Source organism: Dermacentor andersoni, chromosome 3 (genome assembly GCF_023375885.2).
Source record: "Dermacentor andersoni chromosome 3, qqDerAnde1_hic_scaffold, whole genome shotgun sequence".
Taxonomy (NCBI): domain Eukaryota; kingdom Metazoa; phylum Arthropoda; class Arachnida; order Ixodida; family Ixodidae; genus Dermacentor; species Dermacentor andersoni.
The window spans coordinates 7,952,256-7,972,787 of record NC_092816.1 but is presented as its reverse complement, the minus strand read 5'-3'; the positions used below and the strand labels follow the sequence as shown (position 1 = coordinate 7,972,787).

The following is a 20,532-nucleotide window of genomic DNA, read 5'->3' as shown; positions in this document are numbered from 1 at the left end:
AATAGTCCCTCTGCCAAGACATCATAGTCTGTGGAAGGTGAAAAGCTGCACGAAAATGCGTATCAAGCAGGGGTCTCAAGGTGACCCTCTCATATAAAGACTGTCTTTTCTATGGCAAAGGAGACAGTTTTCGCTTCTAATGCACAGTCACTACAGCAGCACAGAAAGAAGCGATAAAGAAGTGATTCCATTAAGCTGACTAAACGACACAAGTGAGAATTCCTTATCAAACGAACTGTACGAGGTCATGAAAAAGAAGACATGGTTCTTTTCAACTGTATAATTATCGCGACTTGACACAGCTTAACAACATGGGGAGAAAAGTGCATGCCTGAGATTCCTCATGTCTGATGTGCAAGCAAGAACACCAGATAGGTTTGGTTTATACACTTTTGCAGTACTATCACTGTACAAGGGGTGCAATCTCATCTGGTCAAAGGCTTATGCTCTCAATGCATATGATGCTGACCCATCTGCTGAATGCTTCAGAGGTAGCAAATAAAAAGTGCACAAGACATACATGGGAGCTTGCAATTCTGCACAGTAAAAATTCCTGTGCTCCTGTGAACACCTTCTGGTACTTATAGTACACGTAAAATCACACACATTCCTAAGTACTTTGACACTCGTTTCCACTTAGAAGTGCTTCAACAGCAGCTAGTTTGCATGACATTACTTTATGGTGTATGGTCATTTCGTCTTTTAGGTTAGTGTTCCTGTGTGTACCACTTTTGCAGTGCAAGCACAACCATATAACATAAGGTCACGTTTCTACTACATCATTCCAAGGTTAGTAATATGGATCAGTTCAGATTCTGGTGTTCTTTTCTTGGTGATATAGCAGTGCTCAGTGTGTCAAAATGGAATAGAAACTAAAATGAAAAATGACAAAAAAAATTTTTTTGACCGGAATGAAAACATAACGAAGTGTTACCATTTTATTTCGAAGTGAAACCGAAATATTTTTTATCGGTTTTCAGTTCAACGGGAAAGTCAGGAATCTGGAACAACCGACATCAGCCAACGTCAGCATTAGCGCGTATCTGAGGCAAGGATAACACGAGCGATAGCCGGTCGAGCGCTTCACTAATCTAAGCCTGCCGCTCGATGCACTAGCAGAGTGGCATTGTAGCAAAACCCAGGGCATGCGTGCTGAAGAGCTCATCGTGTTGTTTTCTATGGTTACAACGCTTTGTTATCGAAGCTTTAACCTTCACCTAGGTTCCTTTTATTGGAACAGGGGTCACGCATTTCGGCGAGTATACTCAATGGTGTACTACTTCTGACAATGATAAAAATGATAACAATGATAAAAACATAGTATTATTTGTTCTCACTAATTGAATTATGATTTCTGAGATCATGCTCAGTGCCTTGACTCATGGCACTGAACATGATCTCAGAATTCGTAATTCAATTTGTGAGAACAATAAATACTATGTTTTTATCATGGCTGTGCTTAGAAAATCTTTGCATGCCAACAAAAACCATTATGAACCATTACAAATCATTCTTTTTTTTCCGTTCTGGACCAGCACTTGTATGGAACTTTTTTCAGTGGAACGAAACTAAAACCAGAACAAGAAACATTTCGTTTCGACACCCTGGTAGTGTTGCAGAGCAGAAAACTAACATAGCTGAAAATGCACCTCCTGAAAAAAAAAAAAGAAATTACAAAGAAAAAATAAATAGAAGAAAATTGAGAATGGGCAATGTGCACTGACCAATGGAACCAGCTATAGGAATCTCAAATAGAAATAGGCCTCAACAGAGAAGTGTCCCCCCCCAAAATAAGAGAACACTTTCACCCGCACATGGCACCATGTTCACACACCACGGACAGGCACCATCACAAACGGTCCCCGACTTCACACTTCAGCACGAAACCCATGGATGAAGGGCAGGCCTGTGCAAGTCCGCTTCTGGTATTGCACATAATCTTCACCAAAGAAGGTCAGAAGGGTGATCTCTTCTTCCTCAACCCTCGTCCTAAAGAACTTCCATGATGCAAGAGTATAGGCCACAGTGCAGACTGGGTTGACCAGGACAACCTAAAAACACGGAAGTAGCAGTTGCAACAGCCTGTTCATCCAGTCAAACATCAAACATTAATAGGCCTCACACGTGCGTGGTGTTGCCAGTTCAACATTATCCAAACAATGCAGAAGACAGGAGAAAAGAAGGTAGAAATAGCATGTTGTTCATACCTCAGTGCCTGTGCTGCACTGCTCATTTCGTCGGGTCTTAAAAAAATATAATTCGTGTTGCTGCAGCATTCATATGGGACGGATTACCAGCGAAGCTGTTTAGGCTGCATACATGGGCTGCACACATTACAAAATCATAATTTATTTTTAAGATGGCACCGCACTGTGCCGACACAAGCACCGCTGCGGTCACCGAACCTCCCATGCATATGCGGCAGCCGTGCCGGCATTTCCAATGCGCATGACGTTATAACTAAAGTGCAGGCTACATGCACAGGCGCCGTCGCCACACTCTTTCCCCCTCTCATTATTCGTCAAACAGGATTTAAAACAAAAAAAAAGTACATGAAGGCCAACTTGCTACACTAAGCGCACTTTCTAATATATATATATATATATATATATATTGCTACGGTGAAGTGAAGGAAGAAGTTGAATTGGACTAGAGGAAGACGAAGTCTGGCAGTTGCCTGAACGCCATATACACCATTTGTAAATATACGTTATTTTACACTCGTGGGCCTGCTTTCTTCCCGCAACAGTATATATATATATATATATATAGAGAGAGAGAAGGAGAGAGAGAGATTTTTTCTCTTCATCATCATCATCAGCCTGGTTACGCCCACTGCAGGGCAAAGGCCTCTCCCATACTTCTCCAACAACCCCGGTCATGTACTAATTCTGGCCATGTCGTCCCTGCAAACTTCTTAATCTCATCCGCCCACCTAACTTTCTGCCGCCCCCTGCTACGCTTCCCTTCCCTTGGAATCCAGTCCGTAACCCTTAATGACCATCGGTTATCTTCCCTCCTCATTACATGTCCTGCCCATGCCCATTTCTTTTTCTTGATTTCAACTAAGATGTCATTAACTCGCGTTTGTTCCCTCACCCAATCTGCTCTTTTCTTATCCCTTAACGTTACACCCATCATTCTTCTTTCCATAGCTCGTTGCGTCGTCCTCAATTTGAGTAGAACCCTTTTCGTAAGCCTCCAGGTTTCTGCCCCGTAGGTGAGTACTGGTAAGACACAGCTATTATACACTTTTCTCTTGAGGGATAATGGCAACCTGCTGTTCATGATCTGAGAATGCCTGCCAAACGCACCCCAGCCCATTCTTATTCTTCTGATTATTTCCGTCTCATGATCCGGATCTGCCGTCACTTCCTGCCCTAAGTAGATGTATTCCCTTACCACTTCCAGTGCCTCGCTACCTACTGTAAATTGCTGTTCTCTTCCGAGACTGTTAAACATTAGTTTTCTGCAGATTAATTTTTAGACCCACTCTTCTGTTTTGCCTCTCCAGGTCAGTGAGCATGCTTTGCAATTGGTCCCCTGAGTTACTAAGCAAGGCAATATGATCAGCGAATCGCAAGTTACTAAGGTACTCTCCATTAACTTTTATCCCCAATTCTTCCCAATCCAGGTCTCTGAATACCTCCTGTAAACACGCTGTGAATAGCATTATTGGAGAGATCGTATCTCCCTGGCTTAGCAGTATTCCTGTAAGGTCTAAATACCAAAATGACACATGCACGCAATTGACTTTTTTTCAGCTGATGCCGTCCGGTGTTGCTTCGTACGGGAACTACTGCTGCTTACCTGGTGCCACAACGTTGGATGAACGCACAAGAAGCCCGGAACGAGCATTTATGCACAGCGAACATTTCCTCATTTACGAGGCATTTTGCGTCTACTTTATGAAATCTCACACGACACAGATTCGATAGAGGCTTGTAGGGATCGTTCGCAATAATTTAATTAAATAAACACTTCCGCACTAAGACCGCAGCAGGAGAAGAAAAACGTGCCGAGCAGCGCAGCCGTCGTATAGCGCGCACCCAAAACCGGTGCGCTACAGCCAATGCGGCCAGTGGGCTGCACAGAGTTTCCTACACATTATTGTACGAAGCTGTATGGCTCGCTCTTGTTGAATGTCTTTCTCTGTGCTGTCACGGCGCAGTTGCAGAAAGTCGCTCCCATGGCGTCGTCCAGTGCGGCTGCGTCGCGAGAAAAGCGTCCCGCTCGAAACTATGCTGCACTCGCACTTTAATTTAGCGACGAGGACCCGAGTTATGATTCCGAAGATGACAGCAAAGCAGATTCAAGCCCTGCCGGCGACGATGTTTCGAGTAAGCATGGGACGTCCGCAGCTGTTCACCGGCGAGCTTCGTTTACGGCCTTGGGCAGTCTCCTTCCTATAGTGCACGCTCATGTGCCGATCTTATTGCACGGCCTGAGAGATTATCTTCGTGGTGCATACTCCGCTTGGTTATGACGTGCTCGGATCGGCAAAGTATATCTCGGGCCAGAACTACGGATCAACGCAAGACAGTTTACAACTGTGCGGGATTTCTTTCTACTGTTCTCTGCAGAGGTGATAAAGACAATCTGCAAAATGCAGACATATATGCTTGGATGCATAATCTTGTAGTCGACCAGCTACGCTGACAGCGATCTGTCCTGGAAGAGGTGCATGATTCTAGACGAACTAGTCAAGTATTGACTAGTTCAAGTGGCGTCCCCTTTCTTATGGATTAGGATTATGTTAGCGTTCTTCCAAGATTCCGGTACGCTCGAGGTCATGAGGCATTGCGTATACAGGGCGGCCAGTTCCTCTAGAACAATCTGCCCACCATCCTTCAACAAATCTGCTGTTACCTGATCCTCCCCAGCTGCCTTCCCCCTTTGCATATCTCCCAAGGCTTTCTTTACTTCTTCCGGCGTTACCTGTGGGATTTCGAATTCCTCTAGACTATTTTCTCTTCTATTATCGTTGTGGGTGCCACTGGTACTGTATAAATCTCTATAGAACTCCTCAGCCACTTGAACTATCTCATCCATATTAGTAATGATATTGCCGGCTTTGTCTCTTAACACACATCTGATTCTTGCCAATTCCTAGTTTCTTCTTCACTGCTTTTAGGCTTCCTCCGTTCCTGAGAGCATGTTCAATTCTATCCATATTATACTTCCTTATGTCAGCTGTCTTACGCTTGTTGATTAAGTTCGAAAGTTCTGCCAGTTCTATTCTAGCTGTAGGGTTAGAGGCTTTCATACATTGGCGTTTCTTGATCAGATCTTTTGTCTCTTGCAATAGTTTACTGGCATCCTGCCTAACGGAGTTACCACCGACTTCCATTGCACACTCCTTAATGATGCACAATGACGAATTTATCTGGATGTATTTGGACCCAAGATATTAAACTTATTTTTGGAAAGTGGCAGAATGCTTGAAGCTTGCTTCACCTCCGCCAAGGATCGGCCAGATATTGCACTATCTCTGAGATCAGCCCACACATTCCTGCCCAGGCGTTGCGATACGGATGTAAGCTGGCCAGGGTACCCCCCTGGGAATGCATTCTCGGTATTGCACTATCTCCAGGATTGATGCACACATTCCTGTTGCTTATACGGACATAAGCCGGCCAGGGTACCCTGGGAACGCATGCGAGGGATGCATACAGGGGCTAGGGGTAAAGAGCTCTGCTGTAAAAAAAATCTCAGTGACTTTCGACAGCGACACAATTAATTACCATTGAAGAAATGTAGCAACAGGCCATATTGCCACCACTGAGACACATCATATATGAGGCATGAAAGCAGCCAGGTTCCTTTCTCATGCTTCCCTATGAACATGCTAGGCGATCTAGTGGCACCACTGAAAAACCTATGCATGGCTTCCGAAATGCATGGTGCAGCTGTGTTGTGCTGCTTTACTTAAGGAACTTGCGTGATGTGGATTCAATTTCGCCCAGCCCCATAAGCATTTACATAAGCTTACGTAAAATTCTGTAAGCTCCTAGAAGTTGGCATACACACATTCACACTGCAATGTGAGTGAATCTCCCAAAGGATGCTAATCGCATCAAAAATTAAATGATAGGGTTTAACGTGCCAAAAGCGACACATGGGCTATGAAAGACGGCGTAGCAGGGTCTCCTGATTAATTTCAGCCACCTGGGGTTCTTTAACATGCACCTAATTGTAAGCGCTATTGCTTGGCACCCCTGCCTGCCATGGCCAGAAATTTAAACCAGCCAGCTGGTGCCCGGCATAGCCACAGAGCCACCACGGTTGGTGTTGTGTTGCATAATGAAGACAAACATCATAGTGCTGGCAAAAACCATGATGCTAACATTCCGCACCACTGCACTTAGCTATTCAACAGACCTCATTTGTGGCAAAGTTGCCTGCAGAATGAAATTCAATATTATCCTTAATGCCTCAATGGTGTTACCTCATTCTCTTTACAACTTTGCTGACTTGAACAAAAGAAAAAGAAAAATACAATGGGGAATCTGTCAAGGTACTTTATGACAACCTAAGAATTGAGTACAAGCTGTGCCTGCAAAACTGCACTGCACTGCACTGGCACTCTGTGGCTCTAAGCTGCTAGACCTGCTAGTTCCCGGGAGACACCAATAATGAAATAAATTTGCCTTCACCATGACATAACGAACATGGGCTAACATAGTGGGCTGGCTCATCTATACAGATTCGCTCAGTTGGCCAATGGTGTGCTTGTCAATGCATTGTTAAGTTGTCAATGATTATAGGCATGCCCTGTGCCTGTAACTATGGCAACGAAGTGAAACTCGTACCAAAGTCATTCCACTGTCATCCCTATGGAATCTGCATTGCTGGTCTCAAGTGCAATACTAACTACGAAGAGGGTGGCAAAAAGAAAAAAAAAATCACTACTGAACTTGCGCTAGCCATAAACTATGTGGCCAAATATTTAAGCATAGTACACACAAGTTTCCAAGCTGAAAATAAAATAAAAACTATTGACTGATTGACTGAATAAGCAAGGATGCAGGGCACATGCAGTGTCGTTATGATCTGATGTTCTATCAACCAAGCACTCAACGGTAAAATATAGCTAATATTATGCAAACAAACTTGTAAAGGCGGCACAGCGAACAGTAAAAGCATGTTAACTTTTCAAAAAGTGATAAAATAAAGCTATGATTAAGTTGCACAAACCTTCCTTTTAAGTACTTTTACTGTGTCAACAATCAGAAATGCTCCGCCCTTTTTTTCTGTCTGAATCTTTGTTCTTTAGCTTTAGTAAGATTAGATGAATATGGTTGTAGTCATGGATAAAATTGAGGAATAGTCTACGTGGTCAATTTTTGTGTGTGTGTACCTGCGTGCGCGTACGTGTGTGTGTGTGTTAAGCTAATTTTTTTTTGTGCAGCAGAAGCTAGAAGTGTGGCATGTCTCACAGCAAACAAGAAGCACGTTAAACATTCTGCTCATATTTTTTTTCCGTCTATAGTTCCCGCGATCGGACATCATCATGGCAAAGCATAAGGGATGTACTTTCAATTAATTGCCTTCGGTAACACTTTCACCTAAAATATTTCATGCGATGCATTGTATGTATTATCAACATTCACATATAGCGAAACCCCACTGATATGATTTTGAGGGGATGTCAGAAAAGAATGCATGATCTGGGTAAATGTAACGCCCAATAACACTTGTGGCTGAACTATTGATTAGACAAAAAGATACTCTCACACACCTTTATTTGAAGTTGAATCGGACGGCAACAAATTATTGACAACCCACTCAGTAGAAGTCATTATTGCAGCCCGGCGGTTAGGCTGAACATTAAACCCATTTTTTAGAGCGGTCATACCTGTGAATCACACTAAATGAAGTTTTATCATAAGAAGCCAACAAACACTGACACTGAGGACAATGTAGGGGAAATTACTTGTGCTTAATAAATGAAATAAAGAAATGATAAATTAATGGAAATGAAAGTGGATGAAAAAACAACTTGCCGCAGGTGGGGAACGATCCCACAACGTTTGCATTTCGCGTGCGATGCTCTACCGATTGAGCTACCGCGGCACCGTTTCCCCATTCACTTTCTTGGGTACTTATGTTTCCTAGTAAAGTCGAAGCCGACTATATCGAACCCGTTTACATCGAATTATTCTATATATCGAACGATTTCTGGTCACGGTATAGTTACAATGAGTATATATAGCAAAAATTACGCTTACATTGAACAAATATTGCAGTGACTCCCGATATATCGAACGTCAAGCGGCGGAAAAGTGCCCCAAGAAGTTGGCTTTCCCTCACAGTAGCGGGGAAACCCAGGCGGCGCGGCTTCATCCAACCGCTCTCCCTACCGTGACCGCGCTGCCTCGGGCTGTTTGGGCGAGCCGTCGACACTCCCCCTGTTGCGCATAGTGAAGTCTATCATCCTCCCTCTTTCTCTATCATCTTTCACTTCCCACTCCCTTTCCCCTGACGACGCTTCGCCGTGCTCCCTCACGGGTTGCAGAATCAAGCGTCCTTCCTTTCTTTGTTGTTGAATCCAATCGACACTCCCCAGCAAAAAATGATCCTGGCCCGCCTACAGCGCTTGTTCAGACAGCCAATCAGAGGCTCTTGTGCGCTCTTCGTGCAAGATGGCGAAAGTGGAAGTTGTCGGGCTGCTTCTCTGGTTTATCGTGTTTGCGCCTTGTGGGCCTTCTCCCGCAGTGTTGCCGTGATGAAGCGGCAGAATTCGCCTTTCGTCGTGAAGATCGAAATCATAAATCGCGTCGAACGCGATGTCCCCGCAGCGTGCAAGATTTCGAGGAGCACTCGGCACGATTAGGGCTAAAGTGGCCAGACTCGCAACCCGGTGCCCATGGCGCCCGACGCGTACGCACGGCCGTGTACGAGGCATTCTTCATACGTGCCGGTTTCCGCGTGCTCGGTGATGACTGTAAATTGTGATGAATGCGACGAAGCCGTTGCCGGTGTTGCCGAAGTCAAAATTTCCGGGACATTCGAATCAACGGTGGACGAGTTTTTGAGTGCAGATGATGGTGTCGCAACCACGGTAGAGCCCGGAAACGAAGACTACATTGCCGACATCGCACTGAGCACAAATGAAAGTAGTCACGTTGAGGAAAGCAACTACGGTCCTTTGCCCACATCCTCCGAAGTGATTGGTGCACTCGCATTAGTCCGGTGCTTCTGCGCGAATGCGGAAGGTTGCGGCCTCAGCTGCTCCGACTCCTTAGACAACGTGGGGAAGTGCGTGCGTCGCAGGCAGCGAAATTGCCCAAGCAGAAGAAAATGCAGGACTAATTTATGCGAAACTAAGCTAGTTTCCTCAATAAAGTGATTTTATAAATGGTATGTGCCTTTATGACATCCAATTATTTAGCAGGCTTATATCGAATTATGCTCTATATCGAACTGATAGGCGTTTTTTTGCGAGTTCGATATAGCCGGGTTTGACTGTAGAACCATGGAAGTGTTAGCCAGCGCAACCACTAACAGGCCTTGGCGGCAAATGTGGAATATCCTTTCTGCCGCAGGCGTCACGAGAACGCGATCTTTGTGGGTGATGGCAACCGGTCAATAAACCCACATATGCTGCCTGAAGGCACCAATGTTGGATTCGAGGCCGTTGTTATGTAATAAACGAGAAGAAAGGGTGTTAACCGAGGGGCCCGATTTTTATTAGTCGTATGATAAGAAGCCAACAAACACTGACACCAAAGACAACATAGGGAAAATTACTTGTGCTTAGGTTGTGGGATCGTTCCCCACCTGCAGCAAGTTGTTTTTTCGTCCACTTTCATTTCCATTAATTTATCGTTTATTTCATTTACTAAGCACAAGTAATTTCCCCTATGTTGTCCTTGGTGTCAGTGTTTGCTGGCTTCTTGTGATACAACTAATAAAAATCAGGCCCCTCGGTTAACGCCCTTTCTTCTCGTTTACTACATGAATTTTGTAATTTCCACATGGTGCTTGGGTAGAATCTTCTATAACAGCCTCTTTTCAAGTACTTGTAGCACTTTTTCAGTTTCTACACAGCATTGCATATTGAAGTTCACGACATAGTATCCGTGAAATTAGGTGTGAGGTGTCCATCTCCTCTCGGCTCTGGCCCTTATGAGCCATGTTGAAATTGTCAACAAGCAACAATTTGAGCATGACAATAGGGATCCTTCTTCACTGCACAGTAGGTTCTGTGAAGGGATTGTTTTCCGTGGCAACATGCAGCGGTGAGTGCACTTGTCACTGATGGTCGATGCTGTGTCAATGGTGCACCATAGCAAGTTTTGGACGTAACAATCATGCAATCAAACTAAATGGAACCTGTGCTTCTGAACATAACAGCAGGAAAAAAGTAACAAACAGGAACATATGATGCTGTATGTGATAGAATTACTGCTTTCCATCCTGTAAATGCACAACATAATTGGAAAGCTTGCCTCTCCAGGATCCATTAAATCTCTCTCCAATACGAAAACAGTGCTAGTCAGACGCGTGTGCATAAGAAAGATTGTTTTGCCATGTCTCCCTCAACTCGTTCATCCAAGTAATGCATGTGAAAGTAAAGCGATCAATCACAAACGTGGCTCCAGTTTCATATCTTGCATGCAGCAATGCAATGCACACCAGGCAACACACTTCTCAAAATCAAACTTGTATCGAAACAGCCTCAGTGTCAATGCATTTGCAAAAACAGATATCACAAGGAAAGGGGAGTACCTGGGTGCCGATGGACCACAGGAACCAGCCGACATAGGATGGGTGCCGACAGAGGGCATACACGCCATGGGTGACCAGCACGTGCCCTTGCTCTCGGTGGTTCTGTATGATGTGGTTGAAGTTGGTGCCTGCTGTCAGCATGGCTGCTTTACGCAATCCTTCACCGAGCACGCACATCGCAAGGCCCATGTAGCTGACCCACCATATCTGCTTCATGCCTAGAACAAAGCAATGAAAAATGGGAACACATGTAACAAATTAGGGACAAAGTGCCAAAACTCGGGAACAAATTTCGCCTCACCATAATACAATGGTTTAACAAGATTAAATGGCTACTGCATAAGAGTTGAAGCTTCTGAGGATGATCTTCCAGCTGTTCTCTACTACTTAAATTATTGGAATTGAACACTTACAGGCCTTCTTTATAACGAAAAAAAGGAAAAAGAGCGATAGCCATAAGATTGCATGTCTGAGGAAGGAGATGCACAATTTTGCCTCAACATTTGTGGCATTTCGTAGAATATTTGCATGACTTGATAAAATAGCTAATTTTGTCATACATGTTGCTGAACTGTTTAAAGGCACCAAATTTTGAGTTTTTATATTTTTATCCTTTAAGCTATGATCAAATAATTTGGTATTGTCCATATATTCCTAGTCTATGTGCTTACTGTGTTTCAGTATGGGGCAATATATATTTTTCACATTTGTTCTTTCTGCAATAGCTATGCAAAGCCAAGTAACTCTACTCATCACAGTGTGTTTCATTCCTTTGCTACAACTCGCTGCATGCACCAGTGATTTCTTCCTTAACACCAGCTGTTTATTCTAAAAATGTTGGTTGTCATCTGCAAACTAATTCACCATATGCACATGTAGAAGGTGTTACCTTTTGCTACCTCCACAACACTAATGTTACCAGATTCTCTCAGCTACAAAATATTCTCCAGAAGGTACCCCATAACTACTGAAAGTTTACTAGTTTGTTTGCTGGCACAGCAGAGTGGAATCCCATACTTCATGAAATTAAGTAATAAAGGAATGCCAAGATATCACAATATTACATATGCTTTCCTCTGCAAAGTATATATTGGTAGGGGCCTTCTAAAGGCAAGAGGGGGGGGTAAGGCGGGTAGGCAGAGCAACGACCCAGGTTGGGTTAGTGGCAAGGGTGTAGAATTGAAAAGAAAGGTGTCTGTTCAATGTTGGTGGAGGAATGTGCGGTAGCGCCATGTCAGCCGGTTGGCGTGTCACCGGGTGACACAAGGCCGGTGAACAGCACACCTTTCTTTTCAATTCTACAACCTCCTAACACACCCCCGGTCATTGCCATGCCCACCCGCATTATCCTCTCTTCCCTTTAGAAGGAGCCACTTATATATACTGTGCCGAGGAAAGCATATGTGATATGTTGGCATTCCTTTATTACTTAATTTCATGAAGTAAGGGATTCCAATGTGCCACGCCAGCAAACACAGCCATGCATTTTTTTATAGAAGGTGCCTGGACGACAGGGTTTTCTCGCCCATCCGCCTTACTCCCTCCCCTTTAGAAGAACCCTACCTATATATACTGCGCCGAGGAAAGCATATGTCACTTTGAGAGAGCCAAGTCCACTTGTCAAAACGTTGGCAAGTGGACTTTGTTCCTTGTTTTGCTCATCATCTTGAATTTCCATCTCCTGCCTTCTCAGTGTTTTTCCAACATATCACATAGAGCTTTTTAAAGATTCATTACTTAGTTTACATGACTCCCTATAATTAGTCTTTTCTCTGAGAGAGAGAGAGACAGAATAAACATTTTTATTTGGTGAATGCAGCTTTGGAGAGGCGTCCTCATTCCAGAATGCCTTGAGCTCGGGCTGTGTCCTGGGCTCTTGCAATCAGCCGTTGCTTATCCTCGAGGTCGGAGCTGGCCAAGGCTCTCTCCCAAAGCTCGTTAGTGGGGTAAGGGTTCGGAGGATTTAATGCTGCCGCTCTGCAACCAGCTACTATGTGCCTGAGGGACCTGGGCTCTGCGCAGAAGCAGCATTGCAGAGAGAATTGTGTAGGGGTTATGAGGTGATTTCTGGTTGGGTGGGGGAATGTATTAACCTGTAGAGCTCGGAGGAATCGCTCCTGCTCTCTAGGTAGTGACTTGTGTGGGGGTGCACATGTTCTGCGGGTTAGCTTGTAGTGTTGTGTGATGTCTTGGTACGAGATTAAAGGGTGCATGCTCTCGGGTTCAGATTCCTCGGCGTCGGATCGGTGGGTCAGATCTCGAGCCAAGTCGTTGGCGACCTCGTTGCCAGGAATGCCGTGATGAGCTGGCGCCCAGATGATCACGACTGATCTCGTTGGCGGCTTTTGATTGATGATCTGGAGTGTAGTGGTATGAATTCTGCCGCTAGCAAAGTTGCAGCACGCCTGTTGGGAGTCGGTCACTATGACTTCAGCCTCTGTTTGGAAGAGCGCGAGGGCTATGGCCGCTTCCTTGGCTTGGAGGGGATTGTTTCGTGTGAGCGAAATGCTGCTCCGATGTTCTTTGTTGACTATGGTGGCTGTTGTGGCTGTGCGTCTGGGATAAGAACCCACGTCCGTGTAGGCTGTAGAGGGTAAAGTCCCGTATCGCTTGTGTATGGCCAGGGCCCGGGCCTCCCTTCGCTCTGCGTGGTGCACTGGGTGCATGTTGCGAGGTAGAGGACGTACGGTGATGTTGCTCCGGATGGCATGGGGTAAGCTCAGTCTGAGGCGGCGGATGGCTCAGAGGGGCAGAGAGCCCCAGGCGTAAGAGAATGGACCTCCCCGCTTTTGTAACCGCCAGCCTTGTTCGCTGAGTAGATAAATGTGCCTCGATCAGCTCCTCGACCGTGTTGTGCACGCCTAATCGTAGTAGGCCTTCTGTGGGCGTACTGATTGGCAGGCCCATTGCCTGCTTATATGTCTTTCTGGTCATTGCGTTGATTTTCTTGAGTTCTGTCGCGTTGAGTAGTGCGTATGGAATAGCGTAAGTTATTCTAGACACAATGAAGGCTTGGACAAGCCGAAGCGTGTCCGCCTCCCCCATGCCTCTTGTCTTGGTTGTTATTCGCCGGATCATGTGGGTAACTTGGGCTGTTGTATTTTTAAGCTTGTGAATTAATATTGTATTGGTGCGATCCAAGTGGACAGCCATTTCCAATATCCTTACACTCTGAGATGGAACGATGGTGTGTCCCTCCAGTTGTATGTTGATAGTGGGCGAGTCGGATGCGTGCTTCTTTCGTGGTGGGAGCAGGAGTAGCTCCAACTTTTATGGTTTTGCAATAGTTTCTTTCTAGTTTAGTTCCGTAGTTTAGGTTTCAGTCTGTCTTCAGTCTGTAGTCGTTTTAGTGCAATTGTTTTGTAATCGTTTGTGTTGTAACGTGTGCACACGATGAATCAATTTTGTTCATGTAACATGTCCTGTTCCATTTTCATTAACCCTGCAAGGCACTTTGCATACAATTGTGTACACCAAGATAGTGCATTAACAACAAAAGCATTGATGAAAGTAATGATATTTAAAATGTGTTGTGTACATTTTGAAACACTTCTGATTGGAATAGTGCTTCAAGTTTGAATAAAAAGTGTGAAATGTTTTATTAAAGTGAGTAGGAAAGTAGATAATTGGGTGGTGTTGCTCAGTGTCAGAATGCCCGTATGTAGCAGGTTCACTTGTTTCATCGTTTTTCACAATGTTTAGAACCAGGCATTATTTTTAAGTGGCTCGATAGGTGCTTTTCAAGTTTCCTGGACATGAAACAGTTAATGCTATTATATTTGAGGTTCCTGTAGCAAGCTTTCGCATGGAGTCCACATTTTGTAAAGTTGACAAAACTCACTAAAGAACTGAAAATTCGTCATATATTCTGTAGCTGTATGCTCTTGATTCTGAAGATGCAAGAAATGTGGTGAAAGTAAGTTTTCAATCAACAGAATTAATCAGTGCCTGAAAGGATTAAGCAGCTTGCATTTTCTATTTCAGTACAGTGGGCACAGCATGAAGCAGACAAGACACATGCAGCACTGCCTGTCTTGTCTACTTCACGCTGTCATCTAACAAGCCCAACTTTCTGCACTTCTATTTCAGTGTTACTTTATCGTTTATCGTTTTTTATAGCGCTCGCTATAGTCTCTAGGCTTAGAATAACTTATACGTGCAGTGCACATGTTAACCACTATTGGCTGCATTTGATCAAATGTTTCCCTATGTGAAACTGCCACCTACAGGGGCATGTAGTTACGATGTGGTAGCAATCCAGACAGCTGTGACTAATGCACTGAAGAGCATCTTGTATGAAGCTTTCTCTGCTTGCTGCCATGGCACTAGAAACAGAAGCAGCTGTGCATAGGTAGCCAAAGGAACTACTTTGACAAAAACCTAGTCATTAGTTTGTAAGCTCGATAAATTACTCTTTACAAGTTCAGCCCTGATAGCATGCATGTTTTTTTTTTTTTTTTTTGTACGGGGAGGCTACTTATGATGGCTAGGGCATTAGTCTCAATGTGTTCGACAAAGGTTACATGGACTTACCAGGAGCAATGTATCTCTCAATGAGAAACTCCAACCAGCTGCATGCTGCTGCTACACCATATTCCCGACTATGGTTGAGCAGAAATGAGTCGAGAGTCAGTGACTTGGGATTCGTGACTGCTGTTACAAAGTACTCAGAGAAGTGGAAGCCGCTAAGCAGTGACAGGTACCAGCCAAATACCCGCCACGAGTCAGATCCATGGACACTAGTGAGGATTCCAAGCCCCGTCCCTGTGCCAAGCAATGCAGCTCTCCAAACAACCTTCAAGAAAAGAGAACAGCCCAGCATCAGAGTAAATTACCAAGAAAGTCGCTAACCTTAGCGAGTTTCTTGGTCATCGTTATTCATCATGCTTTTTTAGAGTCTTGCACGCTAACGATTGTGTTTGCAAAGAAACACATCACTATGCACCGCGGAAAGGTCTGAAATTTCAATGCGAACGCCATTTTCCCTTTCCCTTGTGGTGACTGCGCTCCATGCCGGATGGTGACGTACTGGTGTCCTGCACCTACGTATTGGTGTCCGCAATGTGACGTCGCACGTGGTGACACGCGACTTCAATTATTCAAGGCAACATCTGTTATTCATGTGATCTGTTGCTTGAATTGACGAATGGAAGTTTAGAGAAATAATAAAACACACAAACAGAATGTCTGCATGTTTTCTGTTTTACTTCGCACCGAAGCAAGAGAGATGTGCTTCCGCTTCGTCTGCTTGTTCCCATGGTCATGCAGTCACATGTGCAGATACCAAAACTATGCCATTTTCTACCGCGTTCCAGGGTGTGATCATGGTCTGCAATCTGCTTGTTCTGCCTCAGTATTCATGTAGCACTTAATTATACCACTAGTCATGTGCCCTTGTGCACAGCGCGCTAAATCGTGCGCTGTGGGAAACGAGACCATCACAACAGCCTGCGTGCAACACCATCAGCGGAAGCGCGCAGCGTCGAAAAAAAAAAAAAAGAAGCAAGGAGAAAAAAAATGAATGCGGGGCCCATGACGTATGTGTCACGCGATCCTCGAGGTCCGGTATGGGAGAACACAGGGAAGGAATTTCGCTTGCGGAGGCTAGACGATACTTAGCGACATTTGCGAGTCAGTGCAGATTCAAATTTACGTTGAAAGCAATTCCTACATGGTCATTTTCAAGCAAGTGTGGCTACTATCTTGCTATCTGGGGTTCTACGCACCAAAACCACAACACGATTATGAGGCACGCCGTAGTGGGGGATTCCGGATTAATTTTAGCCACCCGGGGTTCTTTAACGTGCACCCAATGCAAGGTACACGGGCGTTTCTGCATTTCGCTCCTGTCGAAATGCGGCCGCTGCTACCGGGATTCGATGGCACACTTTCGGGCTTAGCAGCGCAATGTCGTTCGGAAATTTCAAAGAACTTCCACGACGACGCAACTGTCCCTGCGACGTGGTCTGCTCCAGTGAGAGTGATGCTATGTTATGCACTTCAAGCAGTGACTGGCTGCTTTTTTTTTTTTTTTTTTTTTTTGAGCTCGAATCGTTCAGCAGAATTTAGCCAAGCATCAACTCTCGTAGTACTTCATGTGCTGTTAGAACATAATTAAATTAAATTGTAGGGGGCTAAGAGGGACGCCGTTGTGGGGGCTCCGCATCAACTTTCACTACCTGGGCACGTGCACCGAAATTTGCGCGGCACACGAGTGCTTTTACATTCCGCCCCCACCGAAATGCGGCTGCCGCTAATCGAACCCAGCGGTGGGTGCTGTCGGAGAAAGCGACAGCAACACACGTGAGACCTCGCAGGCAGAAGAAACCTCGTCGATATTGGGGCTGACTGGTTGCTGCATCAGTGCAATACACATTCGTACAGTGCCATTATCTTTCAGGCGCAACCGAGTGAAAGAATATTGATCCGAAAATGAGTGCGCAAGCGTCCATCCAGCATACCTTGTACGCATTTCCACGGGGTTTGTAAAATATGTACAGGACACCGTGAATACACGTGGAGTACACCGTTGCGAGCAACAGCCAGTAATCTTCGACAACATAGTAGAGCAGCTGACCTAAGGCACCAATAAGGGAGATGAGCACAACACTCGCCGCTAAACAGAAGCAGTAAAGGCTGATCCTCCCATTCGTGCTAAGCGCCATGATTGATGCGTTGCGGCCGCCAACCGCGTCTCCTGCTGCACGCTGGTTCATGAGCAGAAACTTTGAGAAAACCTAGTTAATGTGGTATAAATTAAACCAAAAAGCGTAATATAAGCATGTGTTAAACATGAATGAGATGCAATAACTTATTGCATGAAAAAAGCCGAAAGCGAAACTGCCTTAGCGTTCAGACAAAAAAGTAGGTTTGGCCACACTGAGGGCACGTCATAGGCGGAAATCAGCCGACGCAACTTCCTACATTTGGCATGGAGCAATTGCATGGAGCTTGTGCTTGGTGGCGGGTACTTGCGCTTAAGTTTTGTTTGTTTTTTTCATCGTTGTGGATGTTGTGCGTACGCATACAAAGAGTGCTTAGCGGCATGACTCACAGTTAGGAGCCCTCTTGGCGACACTTTGCACGTTGCTGCGCCCTTCCTGGGTGTCCTATATGGATATTAGCCCGGCGTGACACTTCGAAAGTAAGTTCTACCAAACTTTTTGGAGTCCGTCTGCCTTTCCGTTTGCTGTCCGTTGGCGCTTGTGTGTCTTGGTCCCACAGATAAAGCCCCTTCGCCGCGACTGCTGTGGTTTAGTTATAGTTTGACGCTCTCGCAACCTAATAAGAGCAATACTGAAATATTCATCTCTGCGCTTTCTTTGTTTTGTTACTCATTCGCGTTTGCCGTGGCATGCGCCTTTGCGATACTGAAGGCAGTTCTGCGAGTTTGCGGAGTATATGAGACAGATCCGCGAGCTGTGTGACCAGTTTGGCTTCTAAACAAGAACTAATTGCAGCGTCTGTTTGACCGGTACTCGCTCCTGTCGAAGTATTTTTTTGCTTGGCCGAGTAAACAAATGAGTCGCAGTGCACTGTTCTCGTACCACATTATCGCCGGACGCGTCGAAAAGCGCATATCTTCGCCCTCCTCCGCATTTTTGACCGTTCATAACCGTCAGTTCTACGTTTGAAGCAGTGTAGCGATGTTTTCTAGCCGCAGAAACTTCCGCCAAATACAGCAAGGTTTTCTTCGTAAATGACCAAAGCAGCGAGGCCGTCAATTTCTCCGGAATAATAGCAGCAACAAAGGTACGTGCAAAAAAAAAAAAAAAAAAAAGACACTGACATGTTGCACGCGAGTGGTGCTTTTCAAACTAGTTTGTGCGAACTACACCTCGCCAAGAGTGGTCACGCGGTTCTTGATTTTGCCCGAGCAGTTTGCTAACTTCGTGGGCAGATGCGGGGCGGTGGCCGCTGAAGTGTTGTGCCGTCACTCGACGCCTCATCCTCATCGCGTCGCGGGGCCTATGCTGTAGAGCCGAACACCATCCGATCAGAGGGGCGGGGGGGGGGGGGGGGGGGGGGAAGGCGCCCGCGCCTTGTGTCCCGTGATTTCGCCTGTCGTGTCGTCTTACCGCACTTTCCGGTGCGCAGCGGGCAGGGGCCGCTGTTTCACTTCGTTTCACACGAAACCATCGCCTGGACTCGGTGACCGAGTGTAGCTTTACCATTGTGTCGGAGCGCGGAATTTCGCCGTTCTTCGCCACAGGTGTGGAAGTAAGCGCAGATGGTGTGGCATTCGCCTTTTATGAAGCAGTGCACGTCTCTTCCATTACAGAGCCAACGCGCGAAAAACCCGTACGGAAAAACATTATTTTCTGGCTTATGGCGTGCGTCAAGGAATCTTACATCGTCAGCTGTTTCACCTATGTTATCTAGAAAAACATTTTATATATATATATATATATATATATATATATATATATATATATATATATATATATATATATATATATATATTCTATTGTAAGCCTTTCATCAAATACTTAATCTCGATTATAATCGCTCGTGTCGATTTCAATGCGAGACATGAATTCAGTAAACGCTACATCTTAAAATTACATAATTGTTTGAAATAGGCTTTGGAATGAACTCCAGTAAGGTGTCATTTTAAAAACAAACATTTTCCTGATCACTGCCAGAACTGTAGATGTGTTGCAGTTGCATTCGTAGTTAATACTGAGCTGGACTGTTGAAAGATGCAGTCACAGATTCAAAAAGAGCACTAATCGAATACGCCGCGTATTTTCAAGGCGTATTTCTCGAAAGTGGTGCAAGGCGCGAGATTGCTGGCGAACGATGGGCATGCTTTGCGTGCTGCACGGTTTCAGCTTTGCATTACGACATGCCCCTGAATTGTTGCTTAAAAACCTAATCAGGGAACTTTAGTTAACTACGTGCTTGATGAGTGGAATTGTTCGCGCACGTAATGTCCACCTAGCGTAAAACGAGCAGCATTCGCACAACTGCGCATGTACTCCTGTATGTGAGTGGCGATTTTTTCGTCCGTGGTAAATGTAATTAAAGGGTTACTTTGTGAGCCGTTAGCGTTGCCTGCTCCAGAAAGAATGAATTATGTTGAGACACGTATCATTCACGCCTATTTCGCACGTGATTGAAAACGGCTCGGCTGTAGGAGCTCCTGAAGTCTGCAGTTCTCCGCAAGTCAAAAAACAGAAAGCAGACTTCGGCAACCTTGATGAATAAGACCGATTTCCGGCGAATCATGTGCACCTTAAAGAGCCCCACGTGGTGTCAGAATTGATCCTCAGTCTCCCCACTACGGCGTGCCTTATGATTATTACAGTGCAGCTCCTGCGTTGAGCGTCGTCGGCGTAACCGAGCGAACGCTCACAGCGAGGCTTGTAGAAACAGTCGGAACTGGTTTTGGCGAGGTTTTCCGAATCTGACCGCTGTGATGTGTGCGGTCACTTGCAGAACAGGAAGGACTGGGCCAGAAAGTGATGTCTTTGCCAGTGAACGGGCAGTGTCATTAAAAAACAAACCTTTATGACCGGGTACACAAAACAAATGAACACGTTGCACATGGGCAGGAACTAGCAAGTGAAAAATTTAAGATGGGCGAATCACTACTAGCGCTAAGGGAAAAGCACACAGATAGTGAATACCAGCTGTTGTAATCGTTTGGTCTAATTTACGTCAAGTTAGAACTACTGCTATAAACACCGCCAGAAAAATAGGCACAAAATCAGGCAGCCTTAAAGGGACATTAAAGTACTAAGTCAAGCTAAAGTGATAGATTAGTACATGAGAATCTCTAAGGCTTCAATATTA

The 20,532-nt window shown here is 45.1% G+C and overlaps 2 protein-coding genes across 3 annotated transcripts in view; one reads left to right on the top strand and one right to left on the bottom strand.

Moving 5' to 3' along the window:
* Window positions 1-265: 265 nt before the first annotated feature.
* Window positions 266-18,923, bottom strand: Icmt (isoprenylcysteine carboxylmethyltransferase ste14). 2 transcript variants are annotated; one of them, XM_055065645.2, is made up of 4 exons: window positions 18,813-18,923; window positions 15,268-15,529; window positions 10,735-10,952; window positions 266-2,051 (listed from the first exon to the last, which is right to left on the bottom strand). In XM_055065645.2, exons 1-4 carry the CDS (start codon window positions 18,906-18,908, stop codon window positions 1,869-1,871), a joined length of 759 nt encoding a protein of 252 aa, XP_054921620.1. In that variant the 5' UTR covers window positions 18,909-18,923; the 3' UTR covers window positions 266-1,868. The 2 variants fall into 2 exon arrangements, with proteins under 2 accessions (XP_054921620.1, XP_050025361.1); XM_050169404.3 differs by lacking the exon at window positions 18,813-18,923 and adding an exon at window positions 17,196-17,421.
* Ack-like (activated Cdc42 kinase-like) overlaps window positions 17,652-20,532 on the top strand; it is a 197,598-nt gene continuing 194,717 nt past the window's right edge. Inside the window, exon 1 of the mRNA XM_050169392.3 lies at window positions 17,652-17,878. The gene's annotated coding sequence lies outside the window, so the exon portion shown is untranslated. The remainder of the gene's footprint in view (window positions 17,879-20,532) is intronic.

Bases quoted from the DNA above. Each gene is read 5' to 3' on its own strand.
- Icmt (XM_050169404.3), bottom strand. From the start codon at position 17,399: ATGGCGCTTAGCACGAATGGGAGGATCAGCCTTTACTGCTTCTGTTTA. The intron at 15,530-17,195 runs GTATGCTGGATG...CTTTTCTTGAAG, and splicing joins CCCGTGGAAATGCGTACAAG to GTTGTTTGGAGAGCTGCATT. The intron at 2,052-10,734 runs GTACTCCCCTTT...CCGTGTTTTTAG, and splicing joins TGTGGTCCATCGGCACCCAG to GTTGTCCTGGTCAACCCAGT.